Below are 21015 nucleotides of genomic sequence, written 5' to 3'. Positions count from 1 at the left end.
AGACGTGATTTTTAGCAGTAGAAAACATTAATAAGTCATTTCCCAGGCAATGCTGAACATGCCACACTATTTCACGACACACACATACTTCATTAGACACGTTAGGATATCAGGTGACTTGTATGTTGTAGCAGCAAACCCAGTGCAGCATTACAGCATCTTCAAATCTCTTTTTTAGCACTAGATATTTGTGAATCATAATATTTATGCAACACCTGTGAAGCACATGTGAAGCACAGCTCATGAGACCACAGTTATAAAAGACAGGCTAATTAATGATTAGAACATTACACTAATTTGCAACTGTAGTGCCATGAGTTTCATCTGGACTGTTTAGCTATGTGAATTTTGGTGAATTTTGGCAGATGATGCTGTCACCTTCATCTTCATCCAAGGTCGTCAAAATTGCATGAACCCTGACTGTTTGTGTGAACAATACGATCCATCCTTCCCCTTTTAAAATAGCAGAAGAGTGTCTCGTCTAATCATAAGAGAAGCATGTACTGAAGTAATCTGTGAGATTACTGTTTGCTGCTTTCTCCTATAGATGTGTCTGTTTTTCAAAGATAGTTGTAGGGGAGGATCTCATCATTAAATCATGTTGTCAAGGCGACAAGTTTGTGTGGAGCATGGCTTTGAGCAGAGTGTGTCAGAGCACAGGCGTATTCCTGTCACCATTTCATCACTATTTCTGCATAACCTTGGCAATCCAAACTCCCCAAAAACCGCAACTCCACAACCAGGTAAATACATATGACAGCACTCGCTCAAGCTGCTTTGTCAGACTGATTCATAGTATCAGATGTACACTGTAAGCATTTCTAATGATGCATGAAGTGCTGAGCTACATATCTGGCAACACAAGCAGTTAAAACATCAAATCACTGTTTGTTTTTTTTGCAGGGTTATACATTAAATATGCATTAAAAAGTACACGTTCAGATTCGTGTGGTGTGTGTAAGAGTTGTTGGTCTTGCTCAGTTTCTGCAACACACACACTGCAGTGGTCAGTATCAACATTTACATGATGCTCTGTTTCTTTCTCTGCGTCCAGGGATCAAGAGCCATGAAGGCATATTCAGTCCCACACTGTGCTCCTGAGTTGATGTTGTTAGCATTATCACTCTTGATCAATAACTGTTAATGAAGGAGACCACGGCTGATTCGAGATGTGGCTCGTGCTCTGCGTTGCCATGGAAACCAGAGCTGCAGCGCTGCAGGCTCAAACTGGGAGTTAGAAGAAAAAGACAGGAAAGAGAAAAAAAAGGATAAAAAAGGAGTGGGTATTTCAGATGGAAAATAGGAGAAAAGTACTCCCTTTTTAACCATTAACGCAGGCGTTTTATGATCTTTTTATCCCTTTACTTATCAAAACACCTTTGGATATCTAATTTTATAAACAAATGTTTTTGGTAAATAAATTCAATTTTGGAGGTTAGTCTTTCGGAGGCGTTCGTGTACTCGCTGCACATCATGATCTGCTGTTGTTACATTTATTTTACTGTCTATAGTTGTTACAGATTATGCTAGCGTTCACTCCTCACGATTCATTCCAGTGGTCACAGCGCCCTCTGTGAGGTGCAGTACCGCTCCAGGCCTGTAGACGGCGGCGCTGAGTCACCCGCTTCATAAGTCCGCGATGAAACCACTTCGCACCGATCGAATCATCAGTCCTGCAAGTTCATCAACACTTCACTTGATTTAAAACTTTGACGCTACTGTAAACATTAATGAAGGACTTTTTATGGTTGTCCTATTAATTTTTAGACATAGAAAACTTGCTTAGATACTCGTGGGGGTCATGATAGTCAGTCTCTTTCATTCATTGTCAGTTAATCCGTGATGGTTAATAGTTATTTACATGACAGCGATGGCAAATCCATGTAACATTACTGCTGACATGAAACAGTACATTCTGAGGGAGGTAGGCTTAGAGATTTGTAATGTTCATTGTTTAATGAACGCATGTTATTGTTTTAATTAAATGTTTTGTACTTAGGCTCCTCCAACTATTTGCGTTAGTATGTTCCAAATTTTATAACGGATGACGAGGAGGAATATTTGTTGCAGTAGGACTTTTATCTGTGATGCTACTATGTACCTACATAACATGTCAGCAGTGCTTTATACACACTGCCCTGTGTCTCTTTTGTAAGGTATACAGAGCTCCCAAGCCCAAGTGGACACAGTTGTCAGGGAGGAGGCTACAGAACTGGGGTCAGTAACAGGCTATGTCTGATATAAATCAACGCAAATTTCCCAGTTAACCAAGTAAAGCCTGGCATAAAGGTTTTTTTATTTTTCCAATGGAACAGTTATTTACTGAACTTTCACTTCAGTAATAACAAAAAAAAGTTTAAATTGTTGTTTAAAGTTAATAATAAAATAACAATAATTAAAAATGTTATCATTTTGTATCATATGTGATGTGACAGGCTTTAATGGTCTGTACAGTAACACCTCAAAAAGAAAAACCCTCTGGTTTAATTAGAGGCTCAAGATGAGCAGAAATATGCAATTTGGTATATATAGTTAATTATATTGCCAAAAAGTAAGATGTAATTTTCTGTAAAATCAATGAGGAGGTCCTCATAATAGTATAGCAGACTGCTAAAAATTTATATAAATATAAGCTTTTACTAATATATATATATATATATATATATATATATATATATATATATATATATACCAGATTTTTCGGACTATAAGTCGCACCAAAGTATAAGTCACATCGGTTCAAAAATATGTCATGACGAGGAAAAAAACATATATAGGTGCTGGTATATAATATAACATATCATTAGAATATCATCAAAAAGTAGTTTTTTTTTCATTAATTCCATTCAAAAAGTGAAACTTGTATATTATATTCATTCAATACACACAGACTGATATATTTAAAATGTTTATTCCTTTTAATTTTGATGATTATAACTGACAACTAAGGGAAATCCCAAATTCAATATCTCAGAAAATTAGAATATAAATGAAGAACAATACAAAGAACGGATTTTTAGAAATCTTGGCACACTGAAAAGTATGAACATGAACAGTATGAGCATGTACACTACTCAATACTTAGTTGGGGCCCCTTTTGCCTGAATTACTGCAGCAATGCGGAGTGTCATGGAGTTGATCAGTCTGTGGCACTGCTCAGGTTTTATGATGAGAGCCCAGGTTTCTCTTATAGTGGCCTTCAGCTCTTCTGCATTCTTGGGTCTGGCATATCGCATCTTCCTCTTCACAATACCCCATAGATTTTCAATGGGGTTAAGGTCAGGCGAGTTTGCTGGCCAATTAAGAACAGGGATACCATGGTCCTTAAACCAGGTACTGGAAGCTTTGGCACTGTGTGCAGGTGTTAAGTTCTGATGAAAAATGAAATCTGCATCTCCATAAAGTTGGTCAGCAGCAGGAAGCATGAAGTGCTCTAAAACTTCCTGGTATACGACTGTGTTGACCTTGGACATCAGAAAACACAGTGGATCAACACCAGCAGATGGCATGGTACCGCAAACCATCACTGACTGTGGAAACTTTACACTGGACCTCAAGTAACGTTGCGTTGCGTCTCCTCTCTTCCTCCAGACTCTGGGACCCTGATATCCAAAGGAAATGCAACATTTACTTTCATCATAGCACATAACTTGTGGCTTGACACAAGAAATGCGACAGCTGAAACTCATGTCTTTGCATATGTCTTGTGTAGTGGTTCTTGAAGCACTGACTCCAGCTGCAGTCCACTCTTTGTGAATCTCCCCCACATTTTTGAATGGGTTTTGTTTCACAATCCTCTCCAAGGTGTTGTTATCCCTATTGCTTGTACATTTTTTCCTAACACATCTTTTCCTTCCCTTTGTCTCTCTATTAATGTGCTTGGACACAGAGCTCTGTGAACAGCCAGCCTCTTTTGCAATGAACTTTTGTGTCTTGCCCTCCTTGTGCAAGGTGTTAATGGTCGTCTTTTGGACAACTGTCAAGTCAGCAGTCTTCCCCATGATTGTGGAGCCTCCCGAACTAGACTGAGAGACCATTTAAAGGCTTTGCAGGTGTTTTGATTTAATTAGCTGATTAGAGTGTGGCACCAGGTGTCTTCAGTTTCTAACCTTTTCACAGTATTGGAATTTTCCGAGATACTGAATTTGGAATTTTCCTTAGTTGTCAGTTATAAACATCAACATTAAAAGAAATAAACATTTTAAATATATCAGTCTGTGTGTAATGAATAAATATAATATATAAGTTTCGTTTTTTGAATGGAATTAGTGAAATAAATCAACTTTTTGATGATATTCAAATTATATGACTAGCACCTGTTTAAGTCGCACTGGACTATAAAGCACTATTCGGACGGGACTAGTTTTCTAAACTACATTTGAGTTTTGATTCGTACCACCTGACGTCTGTGATTTTCATGTACCAATTCGGACGGGATTAGTATCCGTGTTTATTACAGAGGTGGGAGGGTCTGATTTGTGCATCTGGGCGTCACAGAGATCACGCGCTCTGTATGCGTGCATTGCATTCATTCAGAATGATTGCCTTAGTATTATTACACAATAAATACTAAATGGCTAGTATAGCAAAACCATGTTAATGTGTGGTTCCTTTAGGAGAGGGCGCTATATGTTGCTCAGTGCTACAGGTAGGCTACAGGAGCAATGAGCAGAATAGAGCGCCCTCTCGCGGCTGTAGACATTTACATTTACATTTACATTTACATTTACATTTACATTTACATTTACATTTATTCATTTAGCTGACGCTTTTATCCAAAGCGACCTATAAATGAGGACAGTGGAAGCAATCAAAAACAACAAAAAGTGCAATGATATATTAGTGCTATAACAAGTGTAAGTTAGGTTAACACAGTACACGTAGCATGGGCTTTTAAATAATATAAAAAAGAAAAAGAAAACAGATAGAATTAAAAAAGAAAAGAGCAAGCTAGTGTTAGAGGTCTTTACACACACACACACACACACAATTGCATAATTAATGAAAAGAAAATAGAATACAAAAGGTAGAAAGCTAGTTAGATTTTTTTTTAAAGAATATAAATAGAATAGTGAGTGTTAAAGTTAGAGGGTCAAATAAAGATGGAAGAGATGTGTTTTAAGCCGATTTTTGAAGATGGCTAAGGACTCAGCTGCTCGGATTGAGTTGGGCAGGTCATTCCACCAGGAGGGGACATTTATTTAATTTAAAAGTCTGTAAAGGTGACTGTGCTTCTTTGGACTGGCACAATCAAGCAACGTTTACTTGCAGAATGCAAGCTTCTAGAGGGCACATAAGTCTGAAGTAACAAATTTAGGTAAATGGGTGCAGAGCCAGTGGTGGTTTTGTGAGCGGCTATTGGAAGCCAGTGCAAATTGATAAAAAGAGGTGTGACGTGTATTCTTTTTGGCTCATTAAAAAATTATCTTGCTGCTGTGTTCTGGATTAGGGTTTGATAGAACTGGCTGGAAGACCTGCTAAGAGGGCATTGCAATAGTCCAGCCTGGACAGAACAAGAGCTTGAACAAGGAGTTGTGCAGCATGATGGTAATGTTTTCTCTTGGTTCAATTATATACAACTATATACTATAAGTAATATGTCTAAGTAAGATGACTTGGTAAATGTTCATCTTGAAATATTATAAAACAATATAAAGTTTATGCTTGTGTTTACTTTATAAAATTATTCATTCAAGATTTCACTGCATAAACATGTGTACCACAACCTGAAGAATTATACTAAAAGGCCTTTTACTTCAGTCAGAGGGCAGAAAGCATGTAGTAGTTTGTGAGCAAAAGGTTTTTCAGCAAAGATTGATGTTGATAATCTATCAAATGTGATACTGTATCAAAATGATACTGACATCAAAAACAATTTCATATTCATGTGTACAGGAAATATTTATTTACAAATGATGACTTATGAATTGTGCTCTGTGTAGTTGTAGCTCTTTTGTTCTTAACAAATATTGTTATTATAACTTCAGTATAAGCTGGAGAGGGTTTTTAAAAAGTTTATTTTTGTTTTCCTTTTCCAGGTGGATTGCCAAATCCCAAAGGAATGCTTGCTGAGAAACTCCCTTATTGGCTGCTAAAGTACACAGAGAAAATATCGGCTCTTGTAGTTTTTGCTGGAAAGACAGCTAATCATGTGCTTGTGAATACAAGCCTGGGGAGGGAATTATGGTAAAGAGAGTGCACTACCTATTAATTCCTTGTAGTTATCATTTTTAACCCACTTTCCCTCTTCCTCAGCCTCACAAGCCTGTTTGTCAGACTCCGGTAGCAGCCAAAACCAAACTATCAAACACAAGCACACCAGTCTTTTAACATTTTCCTCCTCTTCCTGCAGTCTGAAACTCCTCAAACAGAAGAAAGCTGTTACATGCTATCATTGTTGGTACAATGAAGAAGTCTGCTGATTCTCCAGGATGACATGTACAAATTCTATCTGCATGGTATTCACGGAGTTTGTGAGGATATTTTCGTCGGAAGGTGTGGTGAATCTCTCATCAACGAAGGCTCAGGAGGGCAACACGCTGCCCCGCAGCACCAGAGTCTCCCTTACCATTCGCCATGTTCCCAAAGTTATCCGGACCAATCTGTTGCTTGGCAAGAAGTGACACATTCACAGACTTGCTTGAACTCTGAACCAGACAAACAGGTTATACATGTTTACACCCGCAATGCAAAGTGTGGGAAAGCAATATACAAGTGTCTACAGTATATTATTGTACATGCAGAGCATTAGTGTCTGTAAGGGTATTTCATTATAGATACCTTACTTGGCGGCATGCAGCAGCCTTTAAAATATTTGTCTTCTCAAAGATGAAAGGTATACAGGGTTGTCTAAGCTTGTGCAAACAGATCTGCATTGATAAACAAATGGCTTTTTTGCGACATAAATAAATTGCTGTATTTATGCATTTAGCAGATGCTTTTATCCAAAGCGACTTACAGTGCATTCAGGCTGTCAATTTTTACCTATCATTTACAGTCTGTTGTATTGTGTGTGTGTTTACACGTTTGTATAATCCTGTGCCAGTCTGTCACGCAAACTACAACTCGTCGTTCAGGTGTTAAGTCTTCCCCTCCTAAAATTCTTGGAAATATGGGCTGGTCTTTCTCTACGATGTTTGCGTATCGTTCTTATGTGGGCTGGTAGTACGCCGTTTGCGTAACTTCTGGACTCTGCATATAAGTTAGTGTCAGTAAGCGCTGTACTGCCGTGTTAAGACGACAGTTCACTTTACCTTCCGCTGCTAACTGGTGAGTTTAAGCTTTCTACGCCCTTAACAGCGAGATAAAAAATATATTTACACGTGTAGTAGCAAGAATAGTGTCCAGAAAATGTATGTTGTATGGGAATTTTACTCGTTTAATGCAGAGTCATGTCGAGTTACTTAACTTGTTTAGCGTGCTAGCATGTTTTACTCGCATCCAAATTTAGTTGAGCATCTAATATACGTTCATGCTTGATTGTCCAGATTATTATTTAAATGCATTAAATTATTTAAAGAGAACTAAAAAATGCTGTTATCAGGAGAAGATCACGGTTGACAAAACCGATAGTCAGCAAGATCATTTACGCCGTATCGTTCGTATTTAAAGTGATTTAAAGAGTTAAAAACTCAGAATTTCCCATAAACTTCCATTTTTCTGCAACCTTTTGTTTATTTGTATTTTTCGCTTAAAAAATCAAGTGGAGTTTAATTAGTGTGTGTGGTGGATGGATGGATGACATACTTGTAGTAGGTGTGTCCACATTGTGTTAACAGTCACTGAGATGATTGATTCACAAACCCCCGTGTGCTGACATTTTTCTATTAAACCTTTCAGCAAACGTGAAATGTAAAAATTGTGTTGCTATTAATAATATGCTATTATATAATAATACCGCGTTTTTAACCACTGCACTTCTAGTTGTATACATTGTTACTTCTGATAAGAAACAAAGTCTCATCTTTCAATTTCACTTCAGGAAATTCAAACAGTAAATGACGTTTTGACGCGCTTTGACGTGGCGCGACAGATGACGGTAGCGCAAGCGCGATCATATTTACTGCTAGGTTTATCCATAGATTGGGTTTAACGCGAAATAACCATGAACGATCCCTCGTGTAATCACTCAATCATTGTTTCAACCTTGGAAAGACGGCAACAAAACCGCTTGTAAACTAAATGTCGCGTATCATTTTATTTACATAATAAAATAAAGTCATCAGTGACCACAGCTCGGCAGTGCGCTATAAATGAATTCTAGAGAAGAGCATTTCGCAAAATATTAGAAGATTTAACGTTACTCATTATATTTAATTTACTTGTTAGTGATGTCTTAATGTTTAAATTAATGTAGTTATGAGATGCACTTAAAGTTTTTGCATAACTTTTTTTTTTTTTTAAGTTGAGCAGTGATTATTATATTTAAAACTAAATGTATGTTTGGGCTCTGTTGTTAACCTTTATAGTAACGTGAAAGGGCTCCCTATAGTTTAGAGCATAAGCTGAGGTAGATTTTTATCCCTAAGTAAATATTTGGTTCATTTTAAGCCAGCAATATAAATTTACAATCAATATTTGAGTTAATTAAAACAACCCAACATGTTGGGTCATACATTTAATCCAACCAGATGGGTTAAAATAACCCAATGCTGGGTTTGTCCATGTTTGACCCAGTGTTGGGTTGCTAAGATAACCCAAATAGAGTCATCATATTTTTGTACCATTGCAAGCCTAGTGTACTTATACATGTGTGTTGTTTAACAACTCTAGTTCTCTTCTTCCTTTTAAGGAGTGACCAAACCGTTAGTGCCAAAAGATGTTTCTAGCAAAGAAACTTATTGGAGGCATTATTGATGTGGTCAGGTAAGGCAATATTTCACTGTAGACTCAGTCTCTTTCTTCTTTACCTAAGCAAGTTTATATTATATTACCATTTTAATTTATATGGGTGTTTTGTGGGATTGTAGTTCACTGGTTCATATAAAACCTTGTTGGTTTGGTTCATGGTTTGTATTGAAGGATTGTTTAAAATCCCTGTAATCCCTACAAAATGCATGGGAACCACGGCCCTTTGAAAAGTGAACCCTCACTGTTGCATGGAACCCCATTTTGGACATTTTGGCGTAATTTCAGATGCAGTTCATGGAGTTACTTTTCCATGTGAATGTGTGTGATTATGTGTTTGTCTTTTTGGAAATCATTTGAGAATGATTATGTTCACCATTTCAACGACAAAAAGTCTAATTATGACACCTTTTCTTTTTTCCACAGCAATATCGACCCCGGCCAGTTTGTGCCTTCAGATCCTGTGAGTAGCAGGAGCTCTCATTGTGATGTTATACATCAGCTTGTCTAATGCTTGTTGTCAGTCAGTTTCAAAGAAGAGCAGATGGAAAGAAACCTGCTGTGCTCCTTTAGTGCCTATATCTCTGATGTGTAATATATGGGGCCACAATTGTGGTATTCAATAATTACGTGGGGAAATTAATTTAAACAGTTAAAATTTGTATAAATAAAAAAAAAAATGTGATAAATGAATTTAAAAATCAATAATCAGGCAATGAATAATCATGTAAATAGATTAATAATCAATTAAAAATAATGTAATAAAAATTAAAATACATATTACTATTAGAAATACAATAATACCAATTACTGAGAGATAATGATTTAACAGTGAAATAGTTTGGTGATAAACCGATAATAGTGCTATAGAAAAATTGAGAAAATGCATTTATAGCTGAACATGCATTTTTGATTACTTTGTCAAAATATGTAATAATACATTAGTCTCATATTAAATATAGCTAATGTTTCTTTGATTTATTTTTATATCAGTATATACTACATTTAATATTGTGTCTGTAATTGTAAATGTCTGTAATAATGATATTATATATTTTAATTTTTTATACATTGTTTAAATATTTAATTCGATAAAAATCGGTGGTAAAGGAAAAACTATTTAAGCACACGTTAATTGGTCAATGTCCATTGATTTATTTTATTAATTGATGTGTCAACTTCACAGAAGAAATGTCTGTATCATAAAGACTTTAGAGAAAAGCACTTTCTGTCAATCACGTCAGCTAGAGATTCACTGGATTGCTTGGTCAAAATATGAGTGATCGAGAGTTCTTGCGACATGAATAATATTTGCATTAGGGATGTGCTTCTAAAGTCAGTGGATTTTGTATGTGTGGAGAGAAAATGAAATGAGTGCATTTGAAATACTGATACTATTGCCATCCCTCCCCAGCCCCCACCCCGCAGACCCCTAGCTTATGCTGAGGCCAATGAGTCTGAGGAAGAGAAGCAATTCCGCAGAGTGTTCCAGCAGCTCGCTGGCGAAGTTAGTATTTGACCAACAAATATTCATATATACAAATGAATACAATAAACACTGGCTATCATACACATTTCCTTTGGTTTCAGGACATGGAAGTAAGCCCCAATGAACTGATGAATATCCTTAACAAAATTGTTTCCAAACGTGAGTGATAAGTGTGTGTGTGTGTGTGTGTGTGTGTGTGTGTGTAGTCTTAAGTCTGTTGCTATATAATGATGCGGATTCTCTCTGCACTGTTATTGCAGATAGTGATCTGAAGACCGATGGCTTTTCCATCGAGTCCTGTAGAAGTATGGTGGCTGTCATGGATGTATCCTGCCTCAATTCATCTGAACACTTGCTCCAATACAAACCAACAAGATGGAGTTCGCATTTTTCACAGTAATTTTAGTAGAAAATATATTACAACTATTCTGGTGTATACAAAAGGTGAAAATATCTGTCCAGGAATGGTTTTGGACGCTACAAGTGAATTTAGGCATCACAATATTGTAATGCAATATCATTTTGATTGATTGTCAGGTGACATCGAATGTAATATAAATGTGAAAATAAGAGAAATTAACAAATGAATACACTATCTATATTCAGTAGCATAAATTAAAAAAAGTCTTTGAGGCTGATGTTGAGAATGATTGATAGTGTTTGGTCTTGACTCAGTGCTTCAGAGTGACAGCACAGGTAAACTGGGCTTTCATGAATTTAAACATCTCTGGAACAACATCAAGAAATGGCAGGTGAGTGGATGTAACAACCGGAAGATTTGTCTTTGTGTGAAATTATTTATTTATTTTTCCCCCAAGTAGAGTTTTACAAAGTTGTGTATTTGTTAATAGTGTTGATCTGTTCATATTGCTAATCGAAGATTTACATGTTTTAGTATAACTTTACAACAGAAACTCTGTATGAAGACTAAACAGATTAATTACTGAAACAGAAAGACCATTAAAAAGGCATCGAGATAACCCAGTTAATATAATAGGCTGTCTGTTTTATAGGGCGTTTATAAGAGTTATGACAGAGATCACTCGGGAACTATTGGAGCAGATGAGCTTCCAGCTGCCTTCAGAGCTGCAGGTAAACATTATCACCATCTGTAATGGCGACATGAATAAATCTCAATTCATGCATTCCTTAATTTATTTTAGTTAATGACCTTTATATCTTAAATACACATGCTGATGAGGACTGGGATTGGGAACCCCTACTTTATTTAAGATAAAAGGTCGTATTAATGAAAATTGCTTGGACAATAACAACAATCTTGGACAATATTAGTCCTATGCTGAGTCCAGTGGGAATTGGTCTCTGAACAACACTGTTAATTCACCACTGACAAAAGGGACTTTCAATATAACTTGGCTGTCTATGCTGTAGAAAGGCAGTTTCTTTATTATTATTATTATTATTATTATTATTATTGTTGCCACATGCCTATAGAAAACACTACAACACCCTCAACGCACAATCCATCTGTCCATGGGTGGTGATACAAAAAATTTAGTTTTGACAATAGTCCCAGAACTGTTGAAAGTCTGCACACTTTAGCTGACAACCATTATTTGTTTACATAAACTATGACATTATAATAATACAAAGCAGGCTGTCACTTGGCAAACTTGCCCTTTAATATAGGTGTATTGTGGTGATCACTTTTGAACTATGTTCATCCACTAAATCGTATTGTCTTTTGTGTCTCCGACAGGTTTCCCTTTGAATGATCAGCTCTTTCAGATGATTATTCGCCGGTATAGCGATGAGACTGGAAACATGGACTTTGATAATTACATTGGCTGCCTTGTGAGACTTGACGCTATGTGCCGTAAGTTGATTCTAGAAAGTTTTAATATAGGAAAGTGTGTGTGTATGTGTTTTTTATACATATATATATATATATATATATATATATATATATATATATTTTTAGCAGAGTGAATTGGTTTCTTTCTGGAGTACATAAAGTAGAGTGAGGAAAGGAAATGAGGGAGTAACAGGATCTGGAAATGTATACAGTGATTTAATCTAGTTTTCCTTCATCTAAAAGATGGCTTGTTTATTAGACATTTAATAAAATGACTGCTGCAAGGCCAACTTAATGTTCACTCTTGTGGTATGCAGGCACTTTATATAAGTTTTGGGGCCTTTAGTCAATGTCTTTGAAGCCATGTGCTAGTGTACTGCTGGGGTTGGATGGTGACTCGACTTGCACAAACAGGCACTACAAGTGTTTGTCTAATAAAATGGGAATTCCCCTCCCCCAATGACACGTCTCTGACTAGAAATATCAAGTATCAAAACTGTCTGGTGTAACCTAAAGGTTATTGGAACATGTCAAAACAAGAAAGAAAACGTTGTTTGTCAGTTGGTTTTCATGCATCTTTAAGGGAGCAGTTAAGGAATTGAGGGTGTTTAAAAAAATAAAAATAAAATTACTCAATTCAATTACTTATTGACCCCTTTTTTTTTTATATATATATATATATATAATATAAAAGCTATAATAAATGGTCCTTTAGGGCTCTGGGATCTCTCTTTGGATCTGAAAGTTAAATTGTGTATGCATAGTGCATCTGTAGAAATTTTTTTTTTTTTTTTTTTTTTTTTTGCATTTAAGACTCATTTTTAAGTGATGTGTCGTTAAATTTATACAGAATAAATGAAATTATTAGTTAATGAAGTGATAAAAATATTAATTCATGTCTTATGTTGACTATAGGTGCCTTCAAGACCCTAGACAAAGACAATGATGGCACAGTCAAGGTCAATGTTCAGGAGGTAAGAAAATATTTTACTAGTTACCTTATCTTAAAATAATTATCATATTTACTGAGGATAAAATGTTCTGTAATATACATTTATAAAATAAAACTCTCTCTTCACAGTGGCTGCAGCTGACAATGTACTCTTGAGTGATGTGAAGCCCTGCAATCAGTTCAGATCGAAACAATCCGTTTAATGCTTCTATGCAATATTAACTTTCTGCTTTACACCGCTCCCTCTCTTGTTTCTCTCGCAGTTTTATCACTAATTCCAGAGAAATAGCCACTGGGGTAATCTGGGTCACTCTACTGTGCCATTGTCTTTCTCTAAGGTTTACTTCTACCTTATTTCCTTTTTTCTTTTTTTGTGCGTGTAGCCCATTAATAGCATTGTTTAACACAAAGCTAACCAAAGAAAGAACTTTACGAGAAATGTGTCAGAAAATTAACAAATATGCTCTAATGAAGAGTCTAGGTGCAGTCACAAATATGCAAAACTGTATCTCATATTCTTGTTGTCAGTTGGTGCCATTTTGCATGAGGCCAATGGGGGGGGGGGGGAATATTGCCACGTATTAATCATGAAAATCTGATGTCAAATGCTATTTTATATCAAATAAACAAATTATAAAGTGATGAACTTTTCTGTCTTTCATCATCGGTTTATTGATTGATTAATTTGATGATCATTGATCTGTGTTTTGATGCAGTTATATCTTGTCTCTATCTGTTTCTATATATTATATAAATAAATTTAGTTCCAGTAGCTCATTCATAAGAACGCGAATTTGTTAGCTAATGTGCAATTTCCATCTGCTTTAGCTAAAGCATGCGTGCCGAACCTGTTGGGGTTAGTGAGCACCAGCGCCACTGATACAGCAGCGGTCAGACACGGTAACTGCACGTACCCTCTACGCCACGGAGAACGGACGAGCAAGTGCGCACGCGCAGCGCATACGCTGCTTTATACGAAGTTTCTGGATATCTGGGCGCAACACAAAATATTGATTACGTTTGACAACTCTGAGGTATTTATGCGACGCTTTTGCAGTCTCAAAGTACTTTTATATGCTCACGGTGATTTAAGAGTTTACAAACTGACCGGAAAGTGACTAATATCCCACAAATCGTGTAAAATAGCTAGCTAGCTTAAATGGCTAACGTTAGACCGTGATGATGTAGGTAATGGGAAAATGAGGGCGACATGTCCTTCCGAGTCCAATCGTTTTTTTTTAGTTATGATAAAAAAAAATGATGTTCTGTGTAGAAGACAGCAGTTGTGTGCTGATGTTTGTGCTCTGTTTAATTCGGCTGCTTTACATCGACGGCGTTAAGACAGAATGTCGTTTACAGATCGTGTAAACGGTCGTGATGTTGCTGTATTTATGCAACTAAAGCTCTAACTACACCTCGATGGAAACATGCGCTCGGGTGTTTACAGTGAGTGAATGAATGAGCCGGTGTTGTAGTTGCTCTTTCTTCCGGCACATTCATGTGTTTTTGAAATCAAGTGGATGTGAACCCATATTTTATCTTCTGTAAGTTCTGAGTTTAATAGTTTATTTAGATTATATTTAGATCATTGCCTCTATATTCAGTGACATGACCATGTTATGTCAATTTTGCAATACAAATTGTAATTAAATCGTCATAAAAGAGTTCACCCCCTCTAAAACGTAACAAATTCAGCTCTTTTTCTTTACTTAGAAGACATATTAGAGTTATTTGAAGATTTAATGTTCCAACAAGCCTGCTTGATCAGTTACCAAAAAAGAGCGCCAAACTTATTCAGCAAAATAAGATTTGATTTTCTTATCAAAGTGATAATAGGTTGCATTGCAAAAATGAGTACACCCTCTGGAAAGTTACACAATAGTAATAGTAATAATATTAATAAAATTATAGGTTTAAGGCTATTTTTGATCAACAGGTAAGTATATTGAACCAAAGCTTTTAAAGGCAAGTAACTTCGTGACAAATAAAAGTGTTATGTATTCCACTGAATCATACTCTGTCTTAATGCTGGCAGCAGTGGAAGCACTTGGGAGAGGACTGCCAGGTGACTTATTTTTTAGCGTAAAAGACGACAGTGGTTCAAGAGGAATACCACATTTTTTAAGTGTGAAAATATAGCGGAAGTAGCACCAACATTCAAAAACAATGGACTTGTGATAAGTCTCCTGAAATATATAAGTTCATTTAATGATGAGTGAACTTTTGCTAGAAAAAGAGCAGGAGAAATAACATGCAAGTGTCTCAAAGCTGGTAAAAGCTATGAAAAGAATGACACTTTATCTCACGGAGTATGATGCAGCCCGCAGAAGTGGTATGCATGCTTGTTGTCACCACTAGAATTATCTACTGTAGCGAACAGCAAAATAAACTCATTTAACCTCTTCCTAGGCCCATATTTACGAAACAGAGACTTCTGGGAATCCGTGCTCTGGTCTCAAGAGACCAAGTCAATCATTTCAGATCTAAAATGTTTTGGTGTTGCTAGAGGAGTACAGTGAGAAGTGCTTGGCACCCACACTGTCGTTCAGCTTTTATATAGGGATGAATGAGTGCTGAAGATATGAGGGAGTTGTGCTTTATCAAAGCTGGCATGAATTCACTCACTAATGACTGATGTAATACAAAAACTTGAAAAAGAAGATGCTACCCTCCCCTCATTCCCTGCATTATTGGCCATTTTTTCAGCATGACAATGGAGATATTCATTTTCCTGAGGTCAAAATCATTCAGTGGACATGTATTTCACTCAGTCTTAACGCTCTCGAGCAGGTGTGATGGATTCCAGGGGCATAGATTACTTTGGGGACGTGCCCCCCCCACTTTTAATATCATGGAAATTCGTCCCCCGCACTTTTTCAGTCAAATGTGTTCACATATATGTTTTCAAAAGCTGGTGTGAATAAATATAGATTTAAACTCAAGAGACAGGATAGTCTGCACATGACCTGATATTTTATTCGGACCCAGAAGTGCTAAACACTCCTGCAGTGTGTGTTTCATTCATCCTCGAAGCCAGAGCGCACTCTCGCGCAGAAAGTCATATCAGGAAACTCCTAATATGGGCAACAGCGTCCAGCTATGGCTATATGAAAACAGTTGTTTTGACAGAAGAACTGAAACTTTTGGACACACGAAGACATTAATATATGATTGCTACAATATGGTTTTTCAAGTCATCTCCAGCAGGTGATAAATACAGTATATCAACAAAACAGTGCTAATTGACATAGATTTTTTACAATATAGAAACTATTCTGCCTTATTATGTGATAAATAAGTGTTTGTAGTGTATTAAAAATATATTATTTGTTATTGTCAAGCAGTTATAGATTTCTAAGCAAATTAAAGCTAGAAATTAGAGAATAATTAAAGTTGCCTATAGTATCCACCACCAGTCAAGTCTCTTCTGTTCACCAAGCCTGCATTTATTTGATCCAAAGTACAGCAAAACAGTAAACTGAAATATTTTTACTAGACTATTTAAAATAACTGTTTTCTATTTGAATATATTTCAAAATGTTATTTATTGAGATTTTAAAGCTAAAAGTATTCATATCTATAATTTATTTTCCAAAAAAATATATATTTTTGAATGATATACTGTATAATGCTGCAAAGGCTTTTTATTTCACACAAATGCTGATCTCTGGATCCTTCTATTCATCAAAGAATGCTGACATTTTTTTTTACTCATGTTTTAAATATTGATAATCAGCAAATCAGCCTATTAGAATGATTTGATTTCTTAAGGATGTGACACTAGACTGGAGTAATGATGCTGAACATTCACCTTTGATCACAGGAATAAATTACATTTTAAAATATTTTCAAATAAATAATTTCTGTCCCCCTCACTTCTGAAAAGATGGCTACGCCCCTGAGGGATTCTGTAGAGATGAGCTGAGCAACACTCCCCATTAAAGACCACTCGTCATCCAGAAGTTAAACAGCGCAGATCTGTAAATTTGTCATGAACTTGTACACTCAGTGGCAAGAAGGGTCAATATACTTTAAGTTCTGGAGGACATACGAAGTACTATAATATTATACATTTTCTGAATTAAATCTAGGGTGCAGTCATTTCTGCAATCCTTCATTTAAACAAAAATGGCCAATTTACATATCTTACAGAAAATATTGGCATATATTTTGTTGTTTCTATTAAGTATATGTTTAATATGTTTCAATTTTGCCATCTTTCCATGTATGATATCGGTGATCATTAAGAAAATACATCTTTTATATTTATTCAAAGGGGGTGTACTCATTTATGCTGTGCACTGTATGAAATAATAGTCTGAAAAATATTTGATTAAACCTGTAGGCAAAACAAAAAAGGAGGAAGCACCTCAGTTTTATTCAAAGGCCCAAACCGAGCAACAATATGAAATTTCTACTAATTGAATGACAAGGATCTGTATAAACAAGGTTTAAACTTTAAGCCTTTTTTTTGTAAACTCTGCTGAAATGTTGAACTGTTTTTGAGTGTGAGCTGATTCAAATCAACATGATTACTAATGTTTTATATATATATATATATATATATATATATATATATATATATATATATATATATATTTAATCTCTACACTGACTTCCAGACTCCCCCTAGCTGGAGAGAGATATTGTGCTGTGAAGATGTCTGTGTCTTCGCTCTACCTCAACCAAGACACCATGGTGCGCTTCAAGAGGAGAAAGGCACGTTTCTCCTTCAGTGAAGTGCACATCCTGCTGGACGAAGTACGGAAGAACCGCCACATTGTTGTGGGTGAGCTTTTCCTCTGTTTGACAAAGCAGAACTTGTCTGAGCAAGTTACCAGTCTGTAATAAACTGATTTCTCTCAGTTCATCAAAACCACCAGTAATTTTATGTCCCTATAAAACCAGTAAACAATAAAATAAAATGTTCCAATACTTTTCTGTGTTTTTGCATAGGTAAGTTTAACGCCGGCGTCCCCTCTGACGTGAGGCGCAGGAAATGGGCTGAGATCACTGCACGTATTAATGAGATTGGAGAGTGTGACAGAGAGATCATGGAGGTGATTAAGAAATGGTCAGATCTTAAGTGCGACACGAAACGTAAAGTGGCTGCCCTGCGGACCGGTGTTTCGGTGTCCCTGAGATTAGCACGGTCCAATATTGAATTGTCCCCGATGGAAGTCATTGTGGAATCCATTCTTGAACTGGACAAGAGACCGTGGGAAGCTACACAGCGGTCCAGATCTCGCAGTCATGGTGACGATCAAGAGGCTGTGTGTGAGGATGAGGAAGAGGAGGATGGAGGGTTTGTGGGGATGGGGTCGGTCAACAGTTCCCCGAGCAGAGGACTGGATGTGGGAGGAATGCCTGCTACTACAAGTGGATCTGGGGTTGCAAGTGAGGTGTGGTATGACAACTCCAAAACTGGAGGTAAACACTCAAAATACTCAAGTTGGACCATATTAAGAATGTTCAATAGATTTAGAGCCGTAGTGTGTATTTGTCCACATCAGCGATCTGTTACCAGTAAAAGTTCACTGTATGAATTTTCAGTGTACTTTATGTATTCAATATTTTGCTCTGATCTCAATAATGAACCATCAATCATGTTTTCAAAATTTGCACTACTATTCTAAAATGTGTTGTTTTCTTGTGCTAATCAATACTGTATTTATCCACTCAAAAATGCATTAAAAACGGTAGTATTATAAAATAGTTATTACAATATTTAAAAAAATGACCTTTTCTATTGTAATATTCAAAAATGTATTTTATTCCTGTGATAACAAGCCAGAATTTTTACCGTCATTACTTCAGTCTTCAGTTTCACATGATCCTTCAGAAATCATTATAATATGCTGAATTGGAGCTAAAGAAACATTTCTAATTATCAGTGTTGAAAAAAAGTTATACTTAATGACTTTTGGAAACTGGAGACTTTTTATCGGGATTTTTTGAGGCATAGAAGGTTGAAAGAACAGGGATTTAAAATAAAAATCTTTCATAATGTCTTCACTATCACTTTTGGTCCATATAATGCATCTTTGCTTAAAAGGATTGATTTCTTCCAAAAAAATTAAGTGTTTAAATAAAATAAAAAATAATTTCTGCAAAAAGTCTGTTGTCTAATGCAAAACAATTTGCATATAAAGCAACAATTTAGGCCCATCTGGTCACAACAAAAAAATGCCCCGGGGGACATTTTATTGTATTAAATGTAGCCAATCATTTTGATGACATGCTTTGTCTCTAGCATTTCTGACTTTTTTTTTATTTTTATGGATTTAATCACACGCTTGAGGCAAAGTCACATGACTTTTTTTTTAATGTATATTTTTCTCTATCAGTACTGTGAAAGCTTTATAAAAAGCTATACGTATATTTTGTGTGTGTGTATGTGTATTTAAAAAAAGTGATTTTTTTTTTACTTGCTTGATCACAGATCTTGAATCCCACTCAGATGAGGACAACCGTGACCTTTTCCCAACATCCTCTATGGCATCTGTCACTAACTCCTACTCTGAGGAGGATGGAATTGCAACTAGAGGCAGTAGTGGACATGTTTCCTCCACAGCCACCGCTTCTAATAAAAGACCCTCGTCTTTCTCAGGGCTGGAGGCAGACAGTTCACGTGAGCAGTTAGTGCACAATGCAAGCGTCAGCGTACAGGAGCAGCACACCACCAACACTATTCTTGCCACAGTCTCCCGTTCACTTGAGCTCCTTGCGGAGTCAGTTCAGCAGCTGGCAGAGACTCAACAGGAGTTTGCACGAGAATCACTGCAGCTACAGAGGGACACTGTGCAAGTGTTGCGAGATTTTGCCTCCGGTGTGCTAACGATACTGCATGAAAAGGTCAACGGCAAACCTGCATTGTGAAATATGTGTTTTGCCATCAAATGACGACCAACAAGCAACACAGTGTGTGATGCATCGTTGATACGATACTGTAACCAGGCTGCAAATATTGTGTGATCTAAACTAACACAACTTCTCACTGGAACCTTGCTGACCATCACAAGGTTCAGTGTCAGGATGTCAGAATACTGCGATTAAGTGCAAATGCAAAGACGACTATTTGAGAAGATGCTTTTGTAGTTTTCAAAAATGCAAAGATGATAACAATTGTACCTACTCTCCGTTTATCAATAGGACACACTTAGGGTTTTCGATTTTAGTCAATGGCAAACAATAGTGAGACCACAAAGGGATTTTATTTGTGCCTGTAGTAATATCATCTTTCACATCAAAATATAGCTTTTTTTTTGCATTCACCACATCACATAGGGACTGTTGAGATGAACCTGCTGTGGGGTGATTCATGTATTTATTCATTTTATTTAACATTTGTCAACAAGTTAAAGGGATAGGTCACCCCCCTCCCCTTTTAATTTTTTTTATATTTATTAACTCTGTAAGAGATTAAGTTATTAACTTTGACAGACAGGAAATATTATATATGCACTTTATGCAGTCACATAATTAATGGTGTTGTTTAAGGACAACTGAAACTTTTCTAAATTATGGTTTGAGGCATCTGGATCTGATTAAAATAGATCTCAGAATTTGTCTAGTAGGATATTCTTTTCCAGTGGAACTTTATAAATGTATTATTTTCTTATGCTTGTGTACATTGATTTAGGATAGCAGGACAAACATCTTCAGGAACTAAATTTCATGTGACAAGCTGTTAATGCTGTTGTTTTGTCACTAGAGGGCAGTGTGTCTTTAATTTACACACAAAATAGTCATGAACATTCTTCTGCACTTGTTTCTTCAAAGTCACTGAATTTTCCAGCAGTGAGTTTTGTGTGCTTGTGTGTGTGTATGTTTGGTTTCTGAATGAAACAGCTCCTTAAGTGAGCTAGTAATTTCAATAAATTTTAACTTAAAGGTTGATTTAACTTAAAA

At 36.3% G+C, this 21015-nt stretch overlaps 2 protein-coding genes and 1 long non-coding RNA gene across 3 annotated transcripts; all 3 read left to right on the top strand.

The window, feature by feature from the left end:
• The first annotated feature begins 1636 nt into the window (after positions 1 to 1636).
• On the top strand, positions 1637 to 7200 carry LOC128005182 (uncharacterized). Its single transcript, XR_008177847.1, has 4 exons — positions 1637 to 2217; positions 5450 to 5547; positions 6039 to 6186; positions 6353 to 7200. It is a non-coding gene; the product is annotated as an uncharacterized LOC128005182 (long non-coding RNA).
• A 6-nt stretch (positions 7201 to 7206) lies between these two features.
• capns1a (calpain, small subunit 1 a) lies at positions 7207 to 13746 on the top strand. The gene is made up of 11 exons (XM_052592656.1): positions 7207 to 7269; positions 8792 to 8865; positions 9274 to 9310; positions 10262 to 10354; positions 10438 to 10495; positions 10597 to 10661; positions 11020 to 11088; positions 11350 to 11428; positions 12057 to 12173; positions 13068 to 13126; positions 13234 to 13746. Exons 2-11 carry the CDS (start codon positions 8819 to 8821, stop codon positions 13258 to 13260), a joined length of 651 nt encoding a protein of 216 aa, XP_052448616.1. The 5' UTR covers positions 7207 to 7269; positions 8792 to 8818; the 3' UTR covers positions 13261 to 13746.
• A 239-nt stretch (positions 13747 to 13985) lies between these two features.
• LOC128005118 (uncharacterized) lies at positions 13986 to 21015 on the top strand. The gene is made up of 4 exons (XM_052592654.1): positions 13986 to 14138; positions 17727 to 17893; positions 18061 to 18534; positions 19547 to 21015. The coding sequence occupies exons 2-4, from the start codon at positions 17764 to 17766 to the stop codon at positions 19981 to 19983; spliced, it is 1041 nt and encodes a 346-aa protein (XP_052448614.1). The 5' UTR covers positions 13986 to 14138; positions 17727 to 17763; the 3' UTR covers positions 19984 to 21015.

The sequence above is a fragment of the Carassius gibelio genome, chromosome A5 (genome assembly GCF_023724105.1).
Source record: "Carassius gibelio isolate Cgi1373 ecotype wild population from Czech Republic chromosome A5, carGib1.2-hapl.c, whole genome shotgun sequence".
Classification (NCBI taxonomy): domain Eukaryota; kingdom Metazoa; phylum Chordata; class Actinopteri; order Cypriniformes; family Cyprinidae; genus Carassius; species Carassius gibelio.
Note: the sequence above shows the minus strand (reverse complement) of the source record. Positions and strands in the feature narration are given on the sequence as shown.